This window comes from Abramis brama (assembly GCF_963993115.1).
Source record: "Abramis brama genome assembly, chromosome: 11".
Taxonomy (NCBI): Eukaryota; Metazoa; Chordata; class Actinopteri; order Cypriniformes; family Leuciscidae; genus Abramis; species Abramis brama.
Genome location: NC_139973.1, coordinates 15,145,219 through 15,167,555, shown reverse-complemented (window position 1 = coordinate 15,167,555; position 22,337 = coordinate 15,145,219). Strand labels below are relative to the sequence as shown.

General features: G+C 37.1%; 1 protein-coding gene across 1 annotated transcript in view; it reads left to right on the top strand.

Moving 5' to 3' along the window:
• ghrhrb (growth hormone releasing hormone receptor b) overlaps window positions 1–22,337 on the top strand; it is a 44,955-nt gene that overhangs the window by 16,148 nt on the left and 6,470 nt on the right. Inside the window, exons 3-11 of the mRNA XM_084128427.1 lie at window positions 2,322–2,429; window positions 9,534–9,634; window positions 11,735–11,832; window positions 11,957–12,089; window positions 12,745–12,898; window positions 18,305–18,365; window positions 18,540–18,609; window positions 18,931–19,022; window positions 19,306–19,435. Coding sequence (XP_083984553.1) covers window positions 2,322–2,429; window positions 9,534–9,634; window positions 11,735–11,832; window positions 11,957–12,089; window positions 12,745–12,898; window positions 18,305–18,365; window positions 18,540–18,609; window positions 18,931–19,022; window positions 19,306–19,435 — 947 coding nt within the window. The remainder of the gene's footprint in view (window positions 1–2,321; window positions 2,430–9,533; window positions 9,635–11,734; window positions 11,833–11,956; window positions 12,090–12,744; window positions 12,899–18,304; window positions 18,366–18,539; window positions 18,610–18,930; window positions 19,023–19,305; window positions 19,436–22,337) is intronic.

Genomic DNA, 22,337 nt, shown 5'->3' with positions numbered 1-22,337 from the left:
AATTTTTAAAAGATTTTAAGTGTTACTTACTACTCGTTTCAGAATGTTCAGAGAACATTCAAATGTAACGGTCCCATTGTCATGTTTAGTTTATAGACTTTTGTTTCAAGGACTCGATGTACTAAAAAGAGAAAAGTTTTTCCTTTGCATCCCTGTTCTCACAGATCCACGAAAATGATTAAAAAATGCTGTATTTACCTGAATACTCTGCAAGATGGGCATTTCAACCTAATTTTGTATGTATTTGACCGTTTAAGTGCAATTTGGTACTTGCGAGCTGTTTGAGAGACTGTCTTATGAGAGCGCCACCGATCTATATCTGATCTCTCATAAGACCGCCTCTCAAACAGCTCGCGATCAGCATAATTGTCAAAATGCCAATTGTATTTTGCCGAGTATTCAGGTAAATACAGTCAGTTTTGGAACATAAATAGCTGAGAGAAAATGCATGTTGTGCAACAGTATATTGGATCTGTGCATTAGTTCTTAAAGTGACAGCAGCCCAATAAACCTGCTGCTCCTTGTCATGTTAATCAAAGAACAAAATACAAAGAGAAAATCACTCGCTTATCTTGTTTTGTAACTTTAATTGTGGTGTAGCAACTTAGAAACATATTGAACCTGAAACCACAAGTCTGATCATGCTTCATTTTAAATGATGTTATCATCATTTATCTGATGATGTTATCTCTAAAAATATGAATTTTATGAAATATTTTCTAAGATTATTTCATGTGTGTTTTTAGAGAAGGCTAATAAAAATATTTCTTGCCCCCTGTAAGCTTGCTTGCAGTCTATTGTCTATGTCTGGTGTGATGAACTCAACTGCTCCATTGTTCTCACTCGAACCCTTCCACACCTCTGCTGGGTATAAGACCTAATCTTCATTATTCTTTTGTTTTTATTCAGAAGCTATTAGCCTTTATTTTGGGATTATGGCTTTCCCATTCACATCGCTTTGATCCCAATATATATTTATCCACCTATATAGAAAAACAAAACAAAACTTTTCTTATGAACTTACATCAAATTCTTTTGACAAAATATAAAAATTTCTCTGGGTTTCTTGTGTACGGAAGTAATGGAACTGACCGTGGAAGTGTAATGGAAGTTCATCATCGGAAGAGACAGGGCGGGTTATGAATGTGTTAAATGAGTGTCAAATGTGCAGCGAATGATCTTCCTCTGAGTCATAACAGCGATCGCGGAATTGAAAACAGGCAGACAGCGCTGGAAGCCGCTAATGCTCATCAGATTGTGTAAATCAGTGGAAAATTATTAGAAAGGATGATTCTGTCTATAAAAAACAATGCAGTAACCATGTGTAAATATATCAATATTTCCAGATATGAGCACTCTTGGACTAAAAGCCCTAATAAACACTGTTCAGCGAAGCTATGTGAACACAAATAAACTGGAAGAGATGTGACTGAATATGAATGCGTGTTGTTCAAAATTACAGATACATTTTTTGCAGTAAATTAAGAAATGAATGTCACTGCAACCAAGTTTTATCATAAATAGTGGTCAATTATCGAAGCTGGAGTCTTAAATCTTTTTAATAATACTTAGTTAGTCTATATCAAGTAAGAGTGTGATGTTTTAACGTGCAGTGAATGTTGAACAACAATAATCTGTGGTCGTTGGCGATCTTTGCGTTTAAAGAAGTTATATAGATCAATGGTGTGCACGCTTTTAGTGTAAGCACGAAAACTGCGGGAATGAGCAAAAATTATGGAGAGGCTGCTCCCTGCAGAGTCATGGGTGGATCGTGAAGTCTAGCTCCCCCCTCTAATGCACAACTAACAACAACTAAGGTGCATGATGTCACTGTTTTCACAAATTCGTGTTTTTGTGGTTTACACAGATGATAACGGTGTCCTTTTCAAAAAACTTGCACTTTGAAACCCATTTTCAGAAGTTTTCAGGCCCCCAAAACACTGTTGTCATGTAAATGAACAGCCAAAATGCATAAAAAGTTTTCAGTTTCAGTTGAAAATTGTGTAGTATAAATGCCCCCGAGTTTCTGTTTAGAGATTTACGTGCTCATTTGTTGCTGTAGTTACCGTTTAGTTCACCTGTGTCTTGTTTAATTGCTTGTTTTTACCTGTGTACAGTATATATGTGCCCTCTTTTTGTTTTTGGAGTTGTCAGTTGTTGTCTATGTGCTAGCTGTTTAATTTACTTTGACCTTTTGGATTATCTTCTTCTGCAAATTGGATCCACTTCTTCAACTTCCTTTGACTGCAACATGACTCCCTTACTGTTAGCAAAATGATAAAATGTTCTGCTTATTACTTATTTATTTTTGTGTATCTCAGGGTGTCATACCAACTGGGATAATGTTTGGTGCTGGTACAAAGCAGAAGTTGGACAGGTAGTCAATGTCTCCTGTTCCGAAGTGTCTCAGATGTTTGCAACCAATCATGGTAAGCTACTCTTATCCCAGGCAGCCTTTTTATTATTATTTTTTATTATGGCTGTTATCAAATATCAACGAGAAACACATTTTTAGATGAACAAAGCTTAATTTTTAAGACTGAATGTATTGGTTGAATAAAATGCTGAGGATTGGGTGAATTGCTGGAGCTTTTTATCTTTGCATTATTATGAGTACCTTAAGATGTCTGACAAATACATATACAGCTATGTCATTTTTACCACTGCCAAAAAGCTTGCACTGTTCATGCCAGATCATACCCTTTGGTTGGTCTCTTGCATGCACTCAAGCACGACAAACTGTCTTTACTGACACACCAACCCAGGGCAATAAAAGTGACAAGGCAAACATACACAGAGAAACATCATGAGTGCTCTATAAATTCATAGCTAGAGCTCTGAATATCCGGATATCATAAACTCTGTTAATAGTTGCTTAGGGACACTGAGTGTATTTGTTTTCACGGGTTCAGCAACGTGTGAGCAAGCAAATTGTACTCATGATGGACTTTAAGTGTTGTCTACAGGAAATTGGTACCAATCTTTTACATGTTACAATTCAAAACTTATGTTTCATGCCAGAGGTCCTAATCAATAACAAGATGACAGTTTTTTCCCCATCCTGAACATAAAACGTTACACAATCACCACCAATCTAAAGATATTTGATGTTTAATGTAAGTTATGAGAAGAGGGATTTTAGATCAATAAGATTTCATGGTGGGCATGGCTACCCAGAGGACAATAAAGTTAACTTTTTTAATCTAATTTTGTTGCATCTGTAATGACACACATAAAATATTTGTCAAAACAGTAATCTCAAAATTGTGTTGTGGGAGATATTTTTGCCATATGTAGAAACAGATAGATACAAGCTAACAAAATTATTTTCTATGAATGTTTTGCTACCATTCCCATTAAGTTATGTACATGTTATTTCTGAATATTCTCTGAGTGTCCAAAATGTTTTTTCTAATTGAAAATGAATCTAATTAAAAATCAGGGATTCTAGTTTAAACTTGTTTTGTTCAGTTTGACTAAAAGCAAATAATTAACACTCCCAATTGAAAATAAAAATAAAAGAAACAAAGAAACTTCAAGATATTTTTAAGGTTGTCTTTATAGTAAGTAAACTAAATTAAACATTCATATGATAGTTAACTTAGCTTTTGTTTATGGTGAAATTGTAAAAAGCAGAAAAAAATATATTTAGTAACATTTTGGCTTATGTCTAAAGAGAATATATTTATAACGACCACCACTGAACTGTTTTTTGTGTTTTTGAGGAAGATGAGAAAAGTGGGAGACTTGATAGTGTTCAGTGTTCAGTTATGCTGGGATTTAGAACACAGCTTCAACTACACTGGATAAAGAATATGTCTTTGATGCTTTCCTTAAGGACTTAGCATTTAGCATTCTAATATGTGCTATTGCTCGCTAACAGTTTATACTACCTTACATTTCAGTTCTGTGCATGCATTGTGCGGAAGAACATTGCTTTGGTTGTGCTTCAGTTATGCGTGACTGCGGAAGAATATGGTTATCCTACTGCTCGTAAAACATTCACTACTAGGCTTCAGAGATAACCAGTTTAGATGTAAAAGAACCTCAAGCTGACTAGTTGAAAGCATTACTGTAGCTGTAGTAATGTCTTCAGGTAGTCAGCTTGAGATATATATATATATATATATATATATATATATATGTATGTATATGTATATATATATAATATATATATATATATATATATATATATATATATATATATATATATATATACAGTGAGGAAAATAAGTATTTGAACACCCTGCTATTTTGCAAGTTCTCCCACTTGGAAATCATGGAGGGGTCTGAAATTGTCATCGTAGGTGCATGTCCACTGTGAGAGACATAATCTAAAAAAAAAAAATCCAGAAATCACAATGTATGATTTTTTAACTATTTATTTGTATGATACAGCTGCAAAAATAAGTATTTGAACACCTGAGAAAATCAATGTTAATATTTGGTACAGTAGCCTTTGTTTGCAATTACAGAGGTCAAACGTTTCCTGTAGTTTTTCACCAGGTTTGCACACACTGCAGGAGGGATTTTGGCCCACTCCTCCACACAGATCTTCTCTAGATCAGTCAGGTTTCTGGGCTGTCGCTGAGAAACACGGAGTTTGAGCTCCCTCCAAAGATTCTCTATTGGGTTTAGGTCTGGAGACTGGCTAGGCCACGCCAGAACCTTGATATGCTTCTTACAGAGCCACTCCTTGGTTATCCTGGCTGTGTGCTTCGGGTCATTGTCATGTTGGAAGACCCAGCCTCGACCCATCTTCAATGCTCTAACTGAGGGAAGGAGGTTGTTCCCCAAAATCTCGCAATACATGGCCCCGGTCATCCTCTCCTTAATACAGTGCAGTCGCCCTGTCCCATGTGCAGAAAAACACCCCCAAAGCATGATGCTACCACCCCCATGCTTCACAGTAGGGATGGTGTTCTTGGGATGGTACTCATCATTCTTCTTCCTCCAAACACGTTTAGTGGAATTATGACCAAAAAGTTCTATTTTGGTCTCATCTGACCACATGACTTTCTCCCATGACTCCTCTGGATGATCCAAATGGTCATTGGCAAACTTAAGACGGGCCTTGACATGTGCTGGTTTAAGCAGGGGAACCTTCCGTGCCATGCATGATTTCAAACCATGACGTCTTAGTGTATTACCAACAGTAACCTTGGAAACGGTGGTCCCAGCTCTTTTCAGGTCATTGACCAGCTCCTCCCGTGTAGTTCTGGGCTGATTTCTCACCTTTCTTAGGATCATTGAGACCCCACAAGGTGAGATCTTGCATGGAGCCCCAGTCCGAGGGAGATTGACAGTCATCTTTAGCTTCTTCCATTTTCTAATGATTGCTCCAACAGTGGACCTTTTTTCACCAAGCTGCTTGGCAATTTCCCCATAGCCCTTTCCAGCCTTGTGGAGGTGTACAATTTTGTCTCTAGTGTCTTTGGACAGCTCTTTGGTCTTGGCCATGTTAGTAGTTGGATTCTTACTGATTGTATGGGGTGGACAGGTGTCTTTATGCAGCTAACGACCTCAAACAGGTGCATCTAATTTAGGATAATAAATGGAGTGGAGGTGGACATTTTAAAGGCATACTAACAGGTCTTTGAGGGTCAGAATTCTAGCTGATAGACAGGTGTTCAAATACTTATTTGCAGCTGTATCATACAAATAAATAGTTAAAAAAATAATATATTGTGATTTCTGGATAGCTGTGCAGGGTAATACCGGTAAAATGATGCTACAGTCTCGTTCACTGCTCTGCTTCCCTCTCTGCTCACATGCTCTGGTTATAATAGCTTTGTAGGACTCGACATTATTTTGATAATTGGTCAAAAGATAAATGTTAAATCTGATTCTTTTGCATCTACTAAATGAAGAATAATATATTGATATTTAATATTGTTTTTATATCTGTCCAATTTTGGTGTTACTTTAAATACAAGTGTGGTTATTTTATTTTATTGGCTTGTAGTTTGTACTTTCAAAATCTGATTGATTTTAATGAAAAACTCGGTCCCACTTTATATTAAGTGGCGTTAAGTACTATGTACTTACATCAAAAAATAAGTACAATGTACTTATTGTGTTCATGTTGTATTGTAAAACACTTTTGCTGCTATTGAGGTGTGATACGGGTAAGGTTAGGGACAGGTGAGGTGGATTGGGTAGGGTTAAGGTGTAAGGGGTGGGTCAACTGTGTAATTACAAATGTAATTACATACATTAATTACAGCTGTAATTACATGCAGGAATTTTTTAAATGTAAGTACAATGTAAAAACATGTAGTTACACAATAAGTACATTGTATCAAATTATTAATTTCAATGTAAGTACATGTAACTACATAGTACTTAAAGCCACTTAATATAAAGTGGGACCAAAAACTCTAATATTAATTCAATTATACAAGAAAAAAATCATTTAAAATAAGAAATTAAAAAATATTTTTAAAAAGTCATTTTCGGTTTCAGTTTTCGGCCATGTGCATCAAGAATTTTAGGTTTTCGCCCCAGAATTTTCATTTCTGTGCACCTCTTGTTTAAACCAAACCATAAAGAAAAACAAATACATTCGGCTTTAAAAAATGTGTATCTCCCATTTATTATGGTGCACTGAAAAATAAAGTTACACACATTGGCATTGAAAAACATTCAAAAATCATGAACCTAGAAAAACTACTCCAGGGCTTTTGAGAAATCAATGTGGAGGCTAAGAAAAATCAACACACTCATGACACAACTGCTATCTGCATCATGCTGTTTTCCATCCCCCCACACACCTCTATGAATACATAAGTACACAATGGACCTGAAGATATCTACTTTGCTCTGCTCCAAATCTTGCTGAAAATGTGCCAAGGAAATAATAAAAATATTAAAAATCAAAGAGGGTTAAAGCAGGCGTAATAGCAGGGGCTGTTAGCGCTGGTTGTTCAATCTCTTCAATCCCCCTAGGCCAGTGCCTGACATCTCCACCACAGAAAGCAGCAGCGGTCAGGTCCTCACTACTCTCGTCTTCCCCCACTGTGGCTTCTGGGAGAAAGACTTGCAGCACATGATGAACTGTTTTATGGTAATGCTAGAAACAGCGAGTGGAAAGAAATCCCATTGGCAAGCTAGCACTGAACCACCCACTTAGCAGGCCTTCAGAATGGCCGAGATAAGTGTAGGTGAGGAGACAGAAGGTCATAGGTTAGCTGTAATGTCAAGTCTTACAGAGTTAACTGAGGCTTAGTCTAAATGAAGTACATCATGTAAATGCATACATTTTCTATCTTTTCTATCAATCCTCTTGAAACATTTCTTTTTTTTTCTTGCAAACATTTTTAAAGGGACAGTTCATTCAAAAAATAATAAAATTCTCTCATCTTTTACTCACCCTCATGCCATCTGTGGTGTATATGATTTTCTTTCTTCAGATAAATACAAACAAAGGTTTTATCTGTGAGTCTATAATGCCATTGAATGTTAAATGGTTTAATGTCGGTTGATGTTTGAAAAACCAAACACAGCGATTGTGACAGTAATCCATACAACCCCAGTGGATGAATCAATGTCTTCTGAAGCGTAACGATAACTGTGTGTAAGAAAGCGTTCATGAGAGGGATGCTCATCTGCGTTTCTTCTTGCTCAAACTTTTCAACGTGTTTACGTCATGTGTCGCAACGTCCTTCTCATGAATGCTTATATGACAGATAGTTTAGAAGTGTTTATTTCTTCAAAATGAGAGAAATGTCTTACTGGGCAGTTGGTCCATGTCATATTAGTGTCATATCCTTAATTTAGGATTTTTGAAAGCATAGTTCACAAAATAAATAATTGCAAATTCTAAAAATATATATGTATTGTTGGTCAACACAATATTTTGTAGGAAGTACGAAAACAGTACGGTCAAAAATATTGTACCTGTATTGACTAATTAACTTTACAGTTAGAATGCTTAGCAAAACAACTAATTAAATGACTTGCAGGCAAGTTTTAGGTCAAATGTTTTCTGAAAAATATGTTTCGATTATTCCTGATTATTCCTTACAATGTGTCTTATTTTTTTTTCAATGTACCCTGAGTCCAAATTTGATCTGCATTGTTTGATTTAACCTTTTGGGCAACAGCAAATCAATATTGCATGCAATGCATTTGTTTGACATTTTTCCATCTTACCTTGGCATGATACATGGAGATGATTAAATTATAACAGAATATTCATTTTGGGGTTATTTAAAGGTGCACTCAGTAATTGCTCACTCATTAAAAAAAGTATTATTTGCAAAGAAATAAATAGCAATTTTGAAAAATATGTTGAAAATCCTTTATGCTCACAAGTTATTAATCACCTCGTGTTTGCTGATGAGTTGAGATTGCATGACCAGCCTAATACTTTATTTCACTTCTCTCAGTAACCTCTCTGCGCTCACTGAATTAATGAATCATGGATGACTGGCATTTCTACAACTTAAACAATGACATAACCTCGTTGTTCACACGGACTCAATGGAATCAGATTTATATGGTTGACCAGGTTTTTACAGTATGTGTCTCCTAGTGGCAGGTTGCCTCACTACTAAGTTCTGTTTTAATAATGGGAACACTGGTTGATAATCCAATCAAAAGTCTAAAAGAACTCCTCATGCTAGTTTATTTTGCAATCAGAGAGGGAACATCTGATTCTCAGTAATGCTCAATGCTCAAATGGACCATTTTGCTCAAATTGACCGTCTTCTACCGAAAAATGATATAACAGAAGAGAGCATTTGTCTTTGGCGCACATGATTTACTCCCTCAGCACACAGTGTATTAGAGTTTGAGTGGGCTTTAGAACCCATAAGCTGTAATGTGCAATCACAAGGTTCTCAAGAGAAAGAGGTCTTTGATTAACCGCTTGCATCGAACCATTGAACCCTATTTGTTTTTGTGAGCAAATAAATTCTAGTGCTCCCTAACCAATTTGGGTTTAAGGGCTTCGGTCAAAGAGAGTGCTGTTTTTCAGAGATGATATTCAGTCAGACAGTCTTGTTTTACTGTGACCTATATGACATACAGTAAACCCCATGCTCCGGCTGAATAATGATCCCATTATCAAGCTGATAAAATAATTTTGTATAAACCTGACTGGTTTGATATATCTATCTGAGCTCTCAGTCCACACATCTACACATCATGAAATACAACAAAAGGTATAAGCAGACTAATAAAAACATAATCCCTTTATTGTCAAATGCTACAGAGAGGAAGGACATGTTGATTACTGTAGCAGAGACAGTGTCATCCTGGTATTTAATGTTATTTGAGTTGAGTTTATACAGTAGCTTCATAGAACATTTCATAGTGAGGAAAAAATCTCGGACAAATGAAACATCTGTTTTGTTTTTGTGAATAATTCCACAGAAAAGTACTAGGTGTATCTGTCTAACACAGGCAATGTAATGAGCAGCTGTTGGTATTTGGAGTTTTATCAGTTTCTTTTTGCCAAATGATGTATCAAGATGTTGCCTTTACAATGTTGCAAGCTGATAATTATGTTTAACATTATTTTAATGCAGGTTTAATACTTAGGAATTGCACCAAGAATGGCTGGACGAAAATCTACCCATCCTATGAGAATGCTTGTCAGATTCTGGAGGATGTGGAACCGGAAACTGAGGTGAAAACTACTATCAATTTCTGAGTGAAAATTATTTCTATACCAACTTTTATTTTTAAGTGTTAGCATCCTCAAAGAATCTTCCCCATAACCATTCTGTATTTGTACTTGTCTCTCTCTTTCTTTTTTTTTTTGTAGAAATAAAACTCTGTGATCTTTTTCCAAAACGTTCAAAATTAGATGGAGCCTCATGGGTTTTGGTTTGTTTAAGGTCTCCATCAAATATAGTTATATACAGTATGTAGTTATTTTTACCCTAATTTCAGTTTGTGTTCACTGGCACAAAAGCAAGCAGGGTCGTTGTTATGTTTCCAAGATTCTGAACTGGATTTTTCGCCTCGTATTTGCATAATGGTGAGAGTTTCTTAGCTTTTAAAACATTGTCTAAAGGGTCTTTGTACTGTCACAGCTTCCTCTGCTCTGCTGTCAGGCCTACAGTCTGTTACTCAAGCATTTATGCAGATGTCATAGAGAGTGAATTGAAAACACCCACTCACCTCGTGCCACACATGTTGAGCTCTTTACCACTTTTTCGAAAACACCTCTCACTTTTCTTACTCTCTGGGTTAAGAACTTGAAAGATCACTTTGGTTTTGTTAATAGTTGATGGGAGCGAATTAAAAATGATCTACTCACCTCAGAGCATAAATATCTTCTCCTCTGCCAGACAATTTCTTTATATTATCTTTTTGTTTGTGCCAGAAGACCACAGTGAATTGGTAATGATAATAGAGACAATACTTTGAATAAAATAGATGAGAGTGTTCCTGTTGTGAACAAACCAATTAACAGTAGTTGAATCAGCCAGACAAGAACATAAAACTCTCTCTCATGAGTGCTACATTTCTATAATAACTCATAATGTCTTTCAGCTGTGTCTGCATCAGGGGAAGTAGCAATGTGGTTATAGATGCACATGAAGTATAGTTAGTTGCATATGCTGTAATCCCAGAACAAGCTGACCTGCTTTTAATGTTGGCTTTGTCTCAAGAATAAAAAATGCAGGATGCAGAGGTAGGAATGTTTGCATATCACCCTGTCGGTTAAGATGCCTTTATCTGTTTTTGAATTTTGAAGACAGCATTGTTAGCATTCTCACAGCTGACAAAATTATGTTCTAAGAATATTTAGCTGTATTACAGTATTTATGAATGCTCTTAACATTAAAAACATCGAGTTTTAAAAAAAATGTTTAACAAATATATAAATGTGTATCATTATGCAAACATTATAGGAATGGAATGTTACTATTGAATGTTCTCTGAATGTTCTGAAACAAGTAGTAACATTTAAAAAACTTTAGATGAACATCAAACTAAAACGTTTTTTTTAAGAAAAAAGTTCCATGAATTTTTTTTTTTTTTTTTTTTTTTTTTTCGCTAACGTTTTGAGAACATTAGGCTTAATAAGACCAGATAACTCTGAACGAAGGTTCTATTTATGTTACTGGATGAATGTTTGCTCATAACTTTGGGAGAACCTTGCCAGAACGTTAGCCAAAGTTATGAGAATGTTCTATGTTAGCTGGGCCTTTTCTGCCTACGATATCCCTCAATCCTCTGTGTGCAGTTCACAGGTTGGTAGCAAGAATAAAAATGGCCTCTGATAGAGCATTACATTTATTCACAAGTTTCCATTTTTCCATGAACATGTTTAAATAATTTAAAATAATAACGAATTTGACTTTTTATATATACTTTTTTTAACATGACTTTATATTTGCTTGGCAGCTGCATTTGGCAGAGGTTGTGGCAAACAGTAAATAACAAACGACTGAATGAAGAAATCTTATTATTTTATCATTCATTTTTAATGCATTTTGCTGCACTCTATCATTGGTTGAATATAACATATATTATAACATCCATTTTTCAGACCTTATAGTGAGACTCTTTTGTTCTTTTCTCCATCCTGCCTCATACCATCCATGATTCATGAAATGTTTAGAATTATTCAAATTTAATTATCAAATTGTCACATTTAGTACAGTGGGAGAGTGTTGAAAGGTTGAAGTGCACCAATCGAACTGAAAATACATTATTCTCTAAAAAATAATTGTATAATTGTCTTTTTATGTTTTATTTTTCCCCTCTATTCCAGACCACATATTACTCCACTTTCAAGCAGGTGTACACTGTGGGCTACGCTACCTCTCTGATTTCCCTCATCTCTGCCATCTTTGTGTTTACAGCCTTCAGGTACTGCAACAATCCTCACTAAGCTCATGTAACCTCACAAAGATCAGTAGAAATTATAATCTGTGAGAGTTTTGTGACAATTTGTTGAATAATCTGCGAATCAATTTTACTCTGCTCAAAACAGAAAGTTCCACTGCACCAGAAACTACATTCACATCAATCTGTTCGCGTCCTTCATCCTGCGAGCCAGTGCAGTCTTCATCAAAGATGCAGTTCTCTTTGCCGACGAGAACGAGGACCACTGCTTCATGTCAACAGTGAGACTCGCCAACTGTCACAGGCTCATGCAGAATTTTTGTTTTTGTTTTATACACGTCATTCAAAATAATGAGTTAATGCATGCTATTCAACATGTCAATGCTCATGTTCTCCCCATCAGCCTTGCGGTCAGTGAACATTTTAGGTCACAATGCATGATGCTGCAGCATTCATCTGGAACAGTAGAGAACTTTCAAAGCTTTACACCAGTTTCTGTCAGCATAGCGACACTAACTTCACATTTTTGCATCCATTTTTTAGCCCCTGTCAGTATCAGCCAACTCATCTGTGCCTTTAAGGCACACTTTACAAGATCTGCTTCTGCTAGAACTGAAACACCTTCTTTGAAGTATAAAAAAAAAAACATTTCTTCATAGCTAACACTCTTCTTCTTCCCCCCTTCTCTGCGATGATATTTGTGCTGTTTCTTATTAGCACTACCTAATTCTCATCTCTAACATTATGCTGTGCTGAAATGTCTGAGCACTGCAATAATATCATACTTTAATTTGCAATGCAGAGGTCTTGAAATTTGCTACATGCTGTGGCAAATTTCTATGGTCTTGTATCTTCAGTGGAAAGATATATATTCTAAGAATATACAGTACATCTTGACGGAACACTTACAATCTCCTCTTCAATCTTCCTCTTCAGACCTCTTGCAAGGCAGTGGTGGCTTTCTTCCAGTTCAGTATCCTGGCTAACTATTTTTGGCTGCTGGTAGAGGGGATGTATCTACAGACTCTTCTAGCTCTAACCTTTGTCTCACAGAAGAAGTATTTCTGGTGGTACATTCTTATTGGCTGGGGTAAGTGGGTACTATAGCAGACTTGAGAACATATTGTTATATAATATGATTAAATATTACTACACCTACTGGTCAAAAGTTTGGAACAATTCAATTTTTTTATGTATTTTAAAGAAGTAAGATTTAAAAAAATAATAATACTTTTATTAATGGTAGTGTGATGCATCTATTCAAAATACACGTGAGACTGCATTTCTGTCTTTTAGCCACAACTTTACTCTGTATTTCTGCAATCTACGCAAACGCGCACCCCCAAACATTTCCCAACATTCCCAGCTCTATAGTTACGCAATCTCTATTGTCTCAAATGCAAAAATTGTAAGCATTCAATACATCACAGGTAGGTTAGGCGATTTTCAGAGAGGCTAGCAATAGCAAGCTAGTTTTAAAAGCATAAGATCCCACCCTTCCTTCAGAGCATCTCCAAAGCCTCGCCTCCTTGACACATGAACGCACACAGCAAACAAAAGTGTCATGAGAGTGTCATGAGAATGCATTTAACTATGCCAACTGCTTCCTACCCTAAACCCCCAATTCATTTAAAATTCCCTAGTTTTGGAGAAACCAGAGAAACCAGTGATGTAGTGGAGTTTGTGGAGTGATGTGAACATTTTTTGACACTCAGACACTTGTCAGACACCAAACTTGTAGCCACCCTTAATGCTGTTCTCTCTGGACCTGCCAGGAGTTGGTGGCTGGCACTAGATTGGTTTGAACATTGGGGGGGTTGAAAATTTATTCTGCATATTTTTCATGTGATCATGGTATAAATATTGGGGGGGTTGTAATGCATAGATTTAAATATTGGGGGGGTTATCTCCCCCCTAACCCCCCCACAAACTACGCCCCTGGCTGGCAGAAAGAAACAAGATCCATAAGGGACGAGTTTAAAAGAGCCTTCTTGGGAGCATTCCTTCCCACTGACTATCACACTGAGGTAGAAGAACAACTTAAAGCTATGATTCAAGGTCCCGATCAATGCATTAGAGATTTTGCTTATGACTATTATGCTGCATTATGGGCATTATGCTTAAAGTGGAAGACTGACCTTCCTGAGGAAGAAGTGGTGAGAAGAATCCTAAATAACTGTAACCCTTCTCTAGCAGGAAGCCTAAGGGGTGCTGTGCATACAGTGGAGCAATTGGTCAAGGTTGGGTCATTGGTGGAAAGAGACCTCAATTCCAAAAGAGACTATTGGGCCAAAATAAATCAGATGAAAGCCAATGAAAAAGGGAAGAAGAATCCAACCGCCCGTCATGTCATTGTCTTCAAACCCCTGTCTGGACCAAGTCAACATCTAGCTTTAGTGCAGGCTACCACCCCTCCGTTGCTTCGAGCGGTTTTGGGAATTTGGGGCAAGCAAGTGGAAGCTATCCTAGACACTGGCTCCACATTCACTTTAATGCAGAGACAGCTGTGGGAAGTGTTGGCTAAACCAGGTGAGCAATTGAGGAAACATTTCAACAGGACTTTCATGCTAGCTGATGGGAAGGCCCAAACCTCAGAAGGCCGAGTCCATATTACCTATGAGTGGCACGGAATGATGTGGACAGTTGACACTTATGTGATGGCAGACCAGCAGCTTGCTTTTCCCCTTATATTAGGCCTGGATTTTTTAAGTCAAACTGGAGTACGTTTACATGTGGGAGAACATAGTTATGAATTGTGTATCAATTGACGGATGACTGTGTTTCCTTTTCTCTGCCAGCCCCTTGGGGAACAATTATGGAGCCAGCAGGAGGAACAGGTTATCAGTGTGTTAATGGCACTGCCCCTAGAGTCTGGAGTACATGAGTCAGTAACTGTTGTGGAATCTTTATTGAGGGATGACCTGATACAGAGCTATCCTCAGGTAATACAACAGCTGTTGTACGCATGGCCTTCTGTCTGTTCCAACAAGCTGGGGAAGACAAACCTAACCACCCACCAGATAATAACCACAGATGACCTCCCAGTTAGGTGCAAAGCCTATCGAGTCTCACCTCTAAAGAAGGATATAATTCGGGAAGAGATTGAAAAGATGCTTCAAGATGGCATCATTGAGCCCTCACAATCTCCTTGGGCATCCCCAGTGGTACTTGTGCCTAAACCTGATCAAAGCCTCCGGTTCTGTGTTGATTACAGACGTTTAAATGCTAAAATGCCTCAAGATGCTTATCCTATGCCCCTCATCCATGATATTCTAGAATCCATGCATGGAGCAAAATATTTCAGCACGCTGGATTTGAAATCAGGGTACTGGCAGGTGGAGATGGAGAAGAGTAGCCAGGAAAAGACTGCTTTCATCACCCCCTTTGGCCTATATAATTTTTTGACAATGCCTTTTGGTCTGAAAAATGCTGGAGCTTCTTTCCAACGTCTCATGGAGAGGGTATTAGAGGGGTTGAGAGGCAGCATCTGTTTTGTATACATCGATGATATTATTGTATACTCTCCATCTAAACAGCAGCATCTTCAGGATCTTGAAGCGGTCTTTTGTAGACTCCAGAAGGCCAACTTGACCCTGAATTTGAAGAAATGCCATTTTCTCAAGACCGAGCTAAAATTCTTGGGCCATGTAGTCTCAGGAAAAGGGGTGGAAGTGGATCCGGAAAAGACATCTGCTATTACCAACTATCCCATACCTCATGATCTTCTTTCCTTGCAGAGGTTCTTAGGCCTGATAGGATGGTACCACAAGTTAATTTCTCATTTTGCTGAGCTTGCTGCCCCCTTGTATCATTTGCAGCGAAAAAACGTTCCATGGGCTTGGACCAAAGAATGTCAGCAGAGTGTGGAGAGTCTGAAAGTAGCCCTGCAACAAGCCCCTGTGCTGGCCCAACCAAATTTTCTTCATCCATTTCAAGTACAAACCGATGCCAGTGCCATCGGACTTGGAGCAGTACTTGTGCAAAATATTGATAATGAAGAATTTGTTATCGCTTATGCCTCAAGAAGTCTAAGGGGAGCAGAACTAAACTATTCAACCTTGGAGAAAGAGTGCCTAGCTGTTGTATGGGCAGTAGAAAAATGGCATCACTACCTGGAGGGGGTACCCTTTGTAGTATACACTGACCATGCAGCATTGTCGTGGGCCTTTAACGCTCCAAAGACAACATCTAGACTTACCAGATGGACACTGAGGCTACAACGATTCCAATTCCAAGTTCAGTATAGGAAAGGTAGTATGAACGTAGTACCTGATGCCCTATCTAGGTCTATCCAAGATCAAGCAATTGTGGCTGCATGTGTAGCAAAGAGGACCTTCTCATGGAACTTTGAGTTGCCATCCTCTCTGGCTGAGATAGCATAAGCTCAAGACCAAGACGAGCAGGTAAAGGAATTGATGGGTAAAGTAGAAGTGAAGAATGAACAAAGTGATCGGATAAGATGGGATATCCAACAGGGCGTGTTATACAGAGTTATACCTTACGCTGGTGGTGCCAAAGTCCCTTGTCCTCACTTTCATTGACTACTTTCACAACAATCCTTTAGGAGCTCATCTCGGGAAGATGAAGACCCTTTTGAAAATCTTGGAGGTGGCATGGTGGCCTGAAGTCAGAAAGGATGTGTGGCAACATGTTAAAGAGTGTGTTGTGTGTCAGCAATACAAGCCTTCCAATTTAAAACCGTTGGGCTTCCTCCAATCGACTGAGGTGAATGAGCCAGGTCATATGCTTGGCGTTGACCTCATGGGACCGTTCTCTAAAAGTAAGAAGGGCAATATCTTTATTTTGGTGGTGGTGGACTACTTTACTAAATGGGTTGAGCTTTTCCCTTTGAGAGACACTATATTAGGGCTAAGAGAAATACACAAATATACTTTATTTTACCAATGTGAGGAAGACATTGAACGTTAGATAATGTGTAAAATATGTATAGGGATGATTTAATTGGTTTCAGGCCCTAGTTGAATTTCTCTGTCTTTTTGTATGTGGGACTTTTATGTTTGGTGGAGAAACATCCTGTTGTTGGCAAAATTGACTTTTTTTGACAGGAGAGCACCTTGGGGAAGGAAGGCCTTCTTTAATAGAAATGGCCAAGCAAGTTGAAGGAGAAAGGCATGTGAGTTGATCCTGTTTGAATCAAACGGATTGGTGTTTTTTTAGCCTTCTCCTTTGAAGTCGCTTATGGATTAATTACCCATCAAGATTCAAGAGAAGACTTGTTTTTGGGGGGTGTTTTTGCTATTTCATCACATTTGGAGGGTTATTATCATTTTTCTTGGACATTTTGATTCGTTTTTTGGGGCTCAAGGACTAAGGATTCACACACAAGGACAATACTTCTCAAGCATGGACTATTTGATCAAGGACTCTCGGATAAGTGTTATTTTTTCTGATTTGACTATTGAGTTATCAATATACTTTGTTGGTTAACCTGCTTATGCCCATCTTTGTCTGATTACAAGTGTTGATTCAGTTTTTCCCCTTATTCATTAATGCCTTGTGAGTACCCTAAACTTTTAAGTGACTACTGGTTTACTTAAATTGCAAGTCCAGTTTGTTACACCATCTCTTCCAAATTTCAGTAGTTAAGGCGTGAACGGAGCATTAGCTCATTGTTTTGGTTCAGGAGGAACTGTAAAAGGCAGCTGCTGTTTCGGTTGTGGTGCTTACGGTGACGTCTGTCTAGCATGAAACACGTTGATGACATGATGTCTGCGCGAGCAGGGTGCGCGGAGGTATGGAAATACATATGTTGACAGGCAGGTAGGACATCGTATCATTGCATTCGGATTTGTATTAAATTGATCAAAAGTGACAGTGAAGACATTTATAATGTTACAAAAGATTTCTATTTCAAATATTCTATTCATCAAAGACATCTCACTATTCATCAAAGAATCCTGAAAAAAAAAAAAATATATATAATGGTTTTCACAAAAATATTAAGCAGCAAAAACTTTTTAACATTGATAATAATAAGAAGCATTGATAATAATCGAGCACCAATAATAATTGATCATAACTGAGCACCAAATCCACACATTAGAATGATTTCTGAAGGATCATGTGACACTGAAAATTGCCATAATGAAATAAATTACATTTGACTACATTCAAATAGAAAAGTAATAATATTTCACAAATCACTGTTTTTACTGTATTTTAATTAAATAAATACAGCCTTATTGTGTCACTGTCACAGCTTGTTAAAAAATAAAGATAGTGTAGTTGCATGATAGTGTGGCCTTGTGTGTTATGTTCCATTGGTGACACCTGTAGGCATCAAATTTCTAATATTCTAAATAATATATATATATATATAGGAAATCCCGGTATTTTCCCAGGAAATCTCAATCACAAAATTATTGCTCTTACAGAAGATATCAAACCTATTCTTGATAACGTTTTAGCAGAGTAACAAACGTTTCACAATTTGATGACATTTTGTTTATTGAATTATTCTGTCTGCATCCTGTAGGTCTACCAACACTAATACTGATCATCTGGGTTCTAGCAAGGAATTTTTTTGATAACAGAGGGTAAGTCCAGATTGATCTAAGCTTGTATAGACACACTTTACATTTCTCATCTGATTTGATTTGATTTGCTTCTTCATTTGATTTGTAGTACTATATAGGTTTGCGCTGCATACATTACTGCGCTTATTGCGAAAGTGCAGATTCTATGCAGGTGTACTCATATAATCATTGCAGGTGCTGGGATGACACAGAAGTTGCTTACTTTTGGTGGATTATCAAAGGACCAATCACAGTATCTCTCCTGGTATGATTCACAGAAAAACACAGCTGATTTGATTTTATACATAAAAGCCACATCTGGAATACAGTGGAAGCTGTTGGTTGCAATAGTATTTTTCTAAATATATATTATTAATGTATTTTTCATGTGCCATTATTGTGCACTACAATAAAATGACATATTATATCAAAATGACATGTTTTCTTTGCCCTAGTCATCATGATTGTTTCTTTTTGGATACAAGTATCTATTTTAACACACAGTCTGTTGATGTGTACAGTATATGAGCTTTTTCCTTTATCTTTTATACAGAGACGCATTCTTGCTTCTTTTTTTAAAATCTAGATCAATTTCTTCATCTTCATAAATGTGATCCGGATTCTTGTGCAGAAGCTGAAGTCTCGAGGAATGGGTGGCAATGATACCAACCACTTCATGTAGGCCTGAAATGCACACTCAAAGCAAAGATGTATCAATGTTTGATTCACAGACAATTGTACAATACGTGTGGATCAGCTGCACACATGCTACTGAAGTAGTGCGTTATTGTCTTGTTGAAATTCACAAGATGCAAGTATCACAGTAGACTGTTTTCAGGCTGCTTTTATTTACAGCCATCACAGTTGCTCATTACTCTCTCATGATAAATTCCCCTCCAAAACGTAATTTAATTGTTTGTTATTAATCTGAAATAATGCTGATCTTTATGTATACTTGTAGGAGACTGGCCAAGTCTACTCTTTTCCTGATTCCTCTGTTTGGCATGCACTACATGGTATTTGCCTTCCTGCCAGAGAACACTGGAGAAAATGCTCGCCACTTTCTTGAGCTTGGCCTGGGACCGTTTCAGGTGTGTACAATTAACCATCTGTGAAATTCACAGAAAAGTAATGCTAGGGTGACCAGATTTATCTTGGTGAAATACAGGACGGCATGGTCAGCAAAAATGATTTCGGGATTGCGCGCTGTCGGAGAGTGCTTCTGGTGCATGTCATTCAGCGCGATACCACAATGAGTTATTTTTTCACAACTTACTGCACATAATAACTTGATAAACTCTTTTTAAAGATCCTCATTAAATTTACTCACACACTTCTTTGACATCTTCGCATCTGACTTGATCTTCTCCGTGCTCTAATATCCCGCCTTGACTAACTGCAGGTTAATCGATAACGAATTGTGATTGGATGGATGGTAATTTTGTTCTCCAAAATATACAATAACGAGATTGGCTGCCTTTCCAATCTCATCATAGTTTATTTTGGAGAACAAAATTGCCATCCATCCAATCACATTTTCGCATGACAGAAAACTACTACTCGCTTTTATGATCACCTAGCAAAGACAATTAAGGAAAGAAATATGAGAGAAAACATGATTTTTTCATAATAAGTCAGGACAGGACTGAAATACAGGATTGTACCAAGGAAAAAAGGACTTCTGGCCACCCTAACTACTGCTCATCAATTGTGGAAATGTCTGATGTACAATATTATGTGGTTACATATATACGTTATTTGTATATTAAAGTGCACCTATAATGCTATTTTTAAAAGTTCCTAATTTGTTCCTAATTTGTTTTGGAGGTCTCCTACAATAGGTTTACATGCACCCAAGTTCAAAAAACACATACATTTTCTCACAGTGTCTGAAATGGTTCAATAAAGCAGAAGTTTCCAACCCCAGTCCTGGAGGACTCCCAACACTGCACTTTGTGGATGTCTCTCTTATCTGACACATCCATCTGAGGTCTTTACCAACAAGCTGATAAGTTGAATCAGGTGTGTTTGATTATGGAGACATTTAAATTGTGCAGTTCTGGGGGTCCTCCGGACTTGGGTTGGGAACCAGTGTGATGTAGGATTTAGTCTTTAGCTGCGACTCACTCGAAGGCTGCATACCTCCTTGAGGCTGCCTCATTTCAGAATTTATAAAAATTTGACCATTATTCCTTCTTAACCCTCTGGGGACCAAGCTGTTTTTGGGGTCCTTGAGATGTTCTGACATGCCTTGACATTTGTGCTTTTTTCAGTTATTTATAAACATGTTAATGGCAAAGGTGTAAATTCACTCTATATAGCACAAACAGGGCTACCATAATATGCGAGCAACGTGTATGTAGATGTTTGTATTTTTAAGAGAATAATGTTTATGCGTGGTTATTGGAAAAAATTAAAATGAAAGTTGCTGAATTAAGACCACAAAACACATATTAAATATGTGTCCACAAGACTTTTGACTAATGGATGTTGTCCCTTTGAGTTCTAGCTTCAAAATGATGTAAAAATAGTCTTGCTTTATCGTTCACAAAAAAAAATACATTGATTTAAATGGTGTAAAACAGGTTTTGCTTGGAAAGCCAATATGCGAGGGGGAGGAGTAGTTTACACCTTAGATTATGAATGTCCCACCCACTCTGCATAATGAGCCATTCACTCAGGTGTGAAACTGACTGAGCCACAATGCAAGGACAAAAGATGTATTTAGAAGAAGACTTATATTGACCATTTAAGATTTCGCTTACATCTCTCTTGTAAATGTTTTGCTATTTTATTAAGAATGTTACAATTACAACAATAATTACAATTTCAACAATATTTCAAGTGTACTCTTTCTTTGTAAAAAAAAAAAAAAAAAAAAGATTATAGGCCTACATTTTATCATATGTATTCATTAGTTTGAATATAGCCAACATTGAAACATCTAACATCTTAGTCTATGAATTTATTTTTGACAAAAATAGGTTTTTTTTTGCAGTTTAATACGTTGCTTATACAAATACATTTTATTTCAACATATTCCAGTCGATTTTTACTCATCTCAGTAGGCTATAGCAAAGCAGTTTATTCTTTCATACACAGACGCGCGATTCATATTTAGGCTAAACAGTCTTTACAAATATGTCCCCTTCATTCATCTCACAGAAAGGCGAGTCATATTATAGAAATGCGATTCATCTTTTTGCGGTTTACATAGGCCTACACTAACGTTATTCCATAACGTTATTCCACACGTGAGAAAAGAAAACAGCCTACCTCACTCCTCAGCGGAATCTGCTCCTCATTTCAGGAGATATTGCTCCTCATCAGCACTGTTCTGAGGAATCTTTTCTCCATAAGGTAGGCTATAATGTCTCACTTTATTTACAGCTGATGTGGGCGTTTCACAGCTCTGAAATAGTTCTCAGAATTTGCGTTTGAATAGCACGCGCTCTCCGGGGAGTGGTCACATTACTGTGAATTAGCTCCTAATGAGCTCGACAGGAGTCGCTCTCTTTTTATACAGATTACAGAAGCTGAGAATATTTGTTTTTTATATAAATGACTTCATTTAAAAGATGCGATCTCAAGCTTTATGCCCGTGGGTCTGTTTGCCTGTTTGACTGAATTTTCGCGGAGTTATAGATCATTTTCGAACGCGTTTCAAATGGGAGTTTACTGACAGAGAGAAGGCAGAAATCGCATCATGTTAATTTTTCTTTATTTGTCCAAAAGCAAAACACTTTATTTTTATTGTGAGTATACAGAAAAAAAATAGAAACTGAACAGGATTGATTGATGTATTACACGAAAATGAAAGATCAAAATTAACAGAGCATTTAGTGTTTATTTTCATTGCTAAAAAAAAAAAACGAGCAAAACGCGCGGGCGCGTTTGTGGTCCCCAGAGGGTTAAGTATATAAATAGTTGTAATTTCTTTATAACTTTGAAATATAATGTTTACTTTACTGAAATGAGGCAGCCTCAATGAGG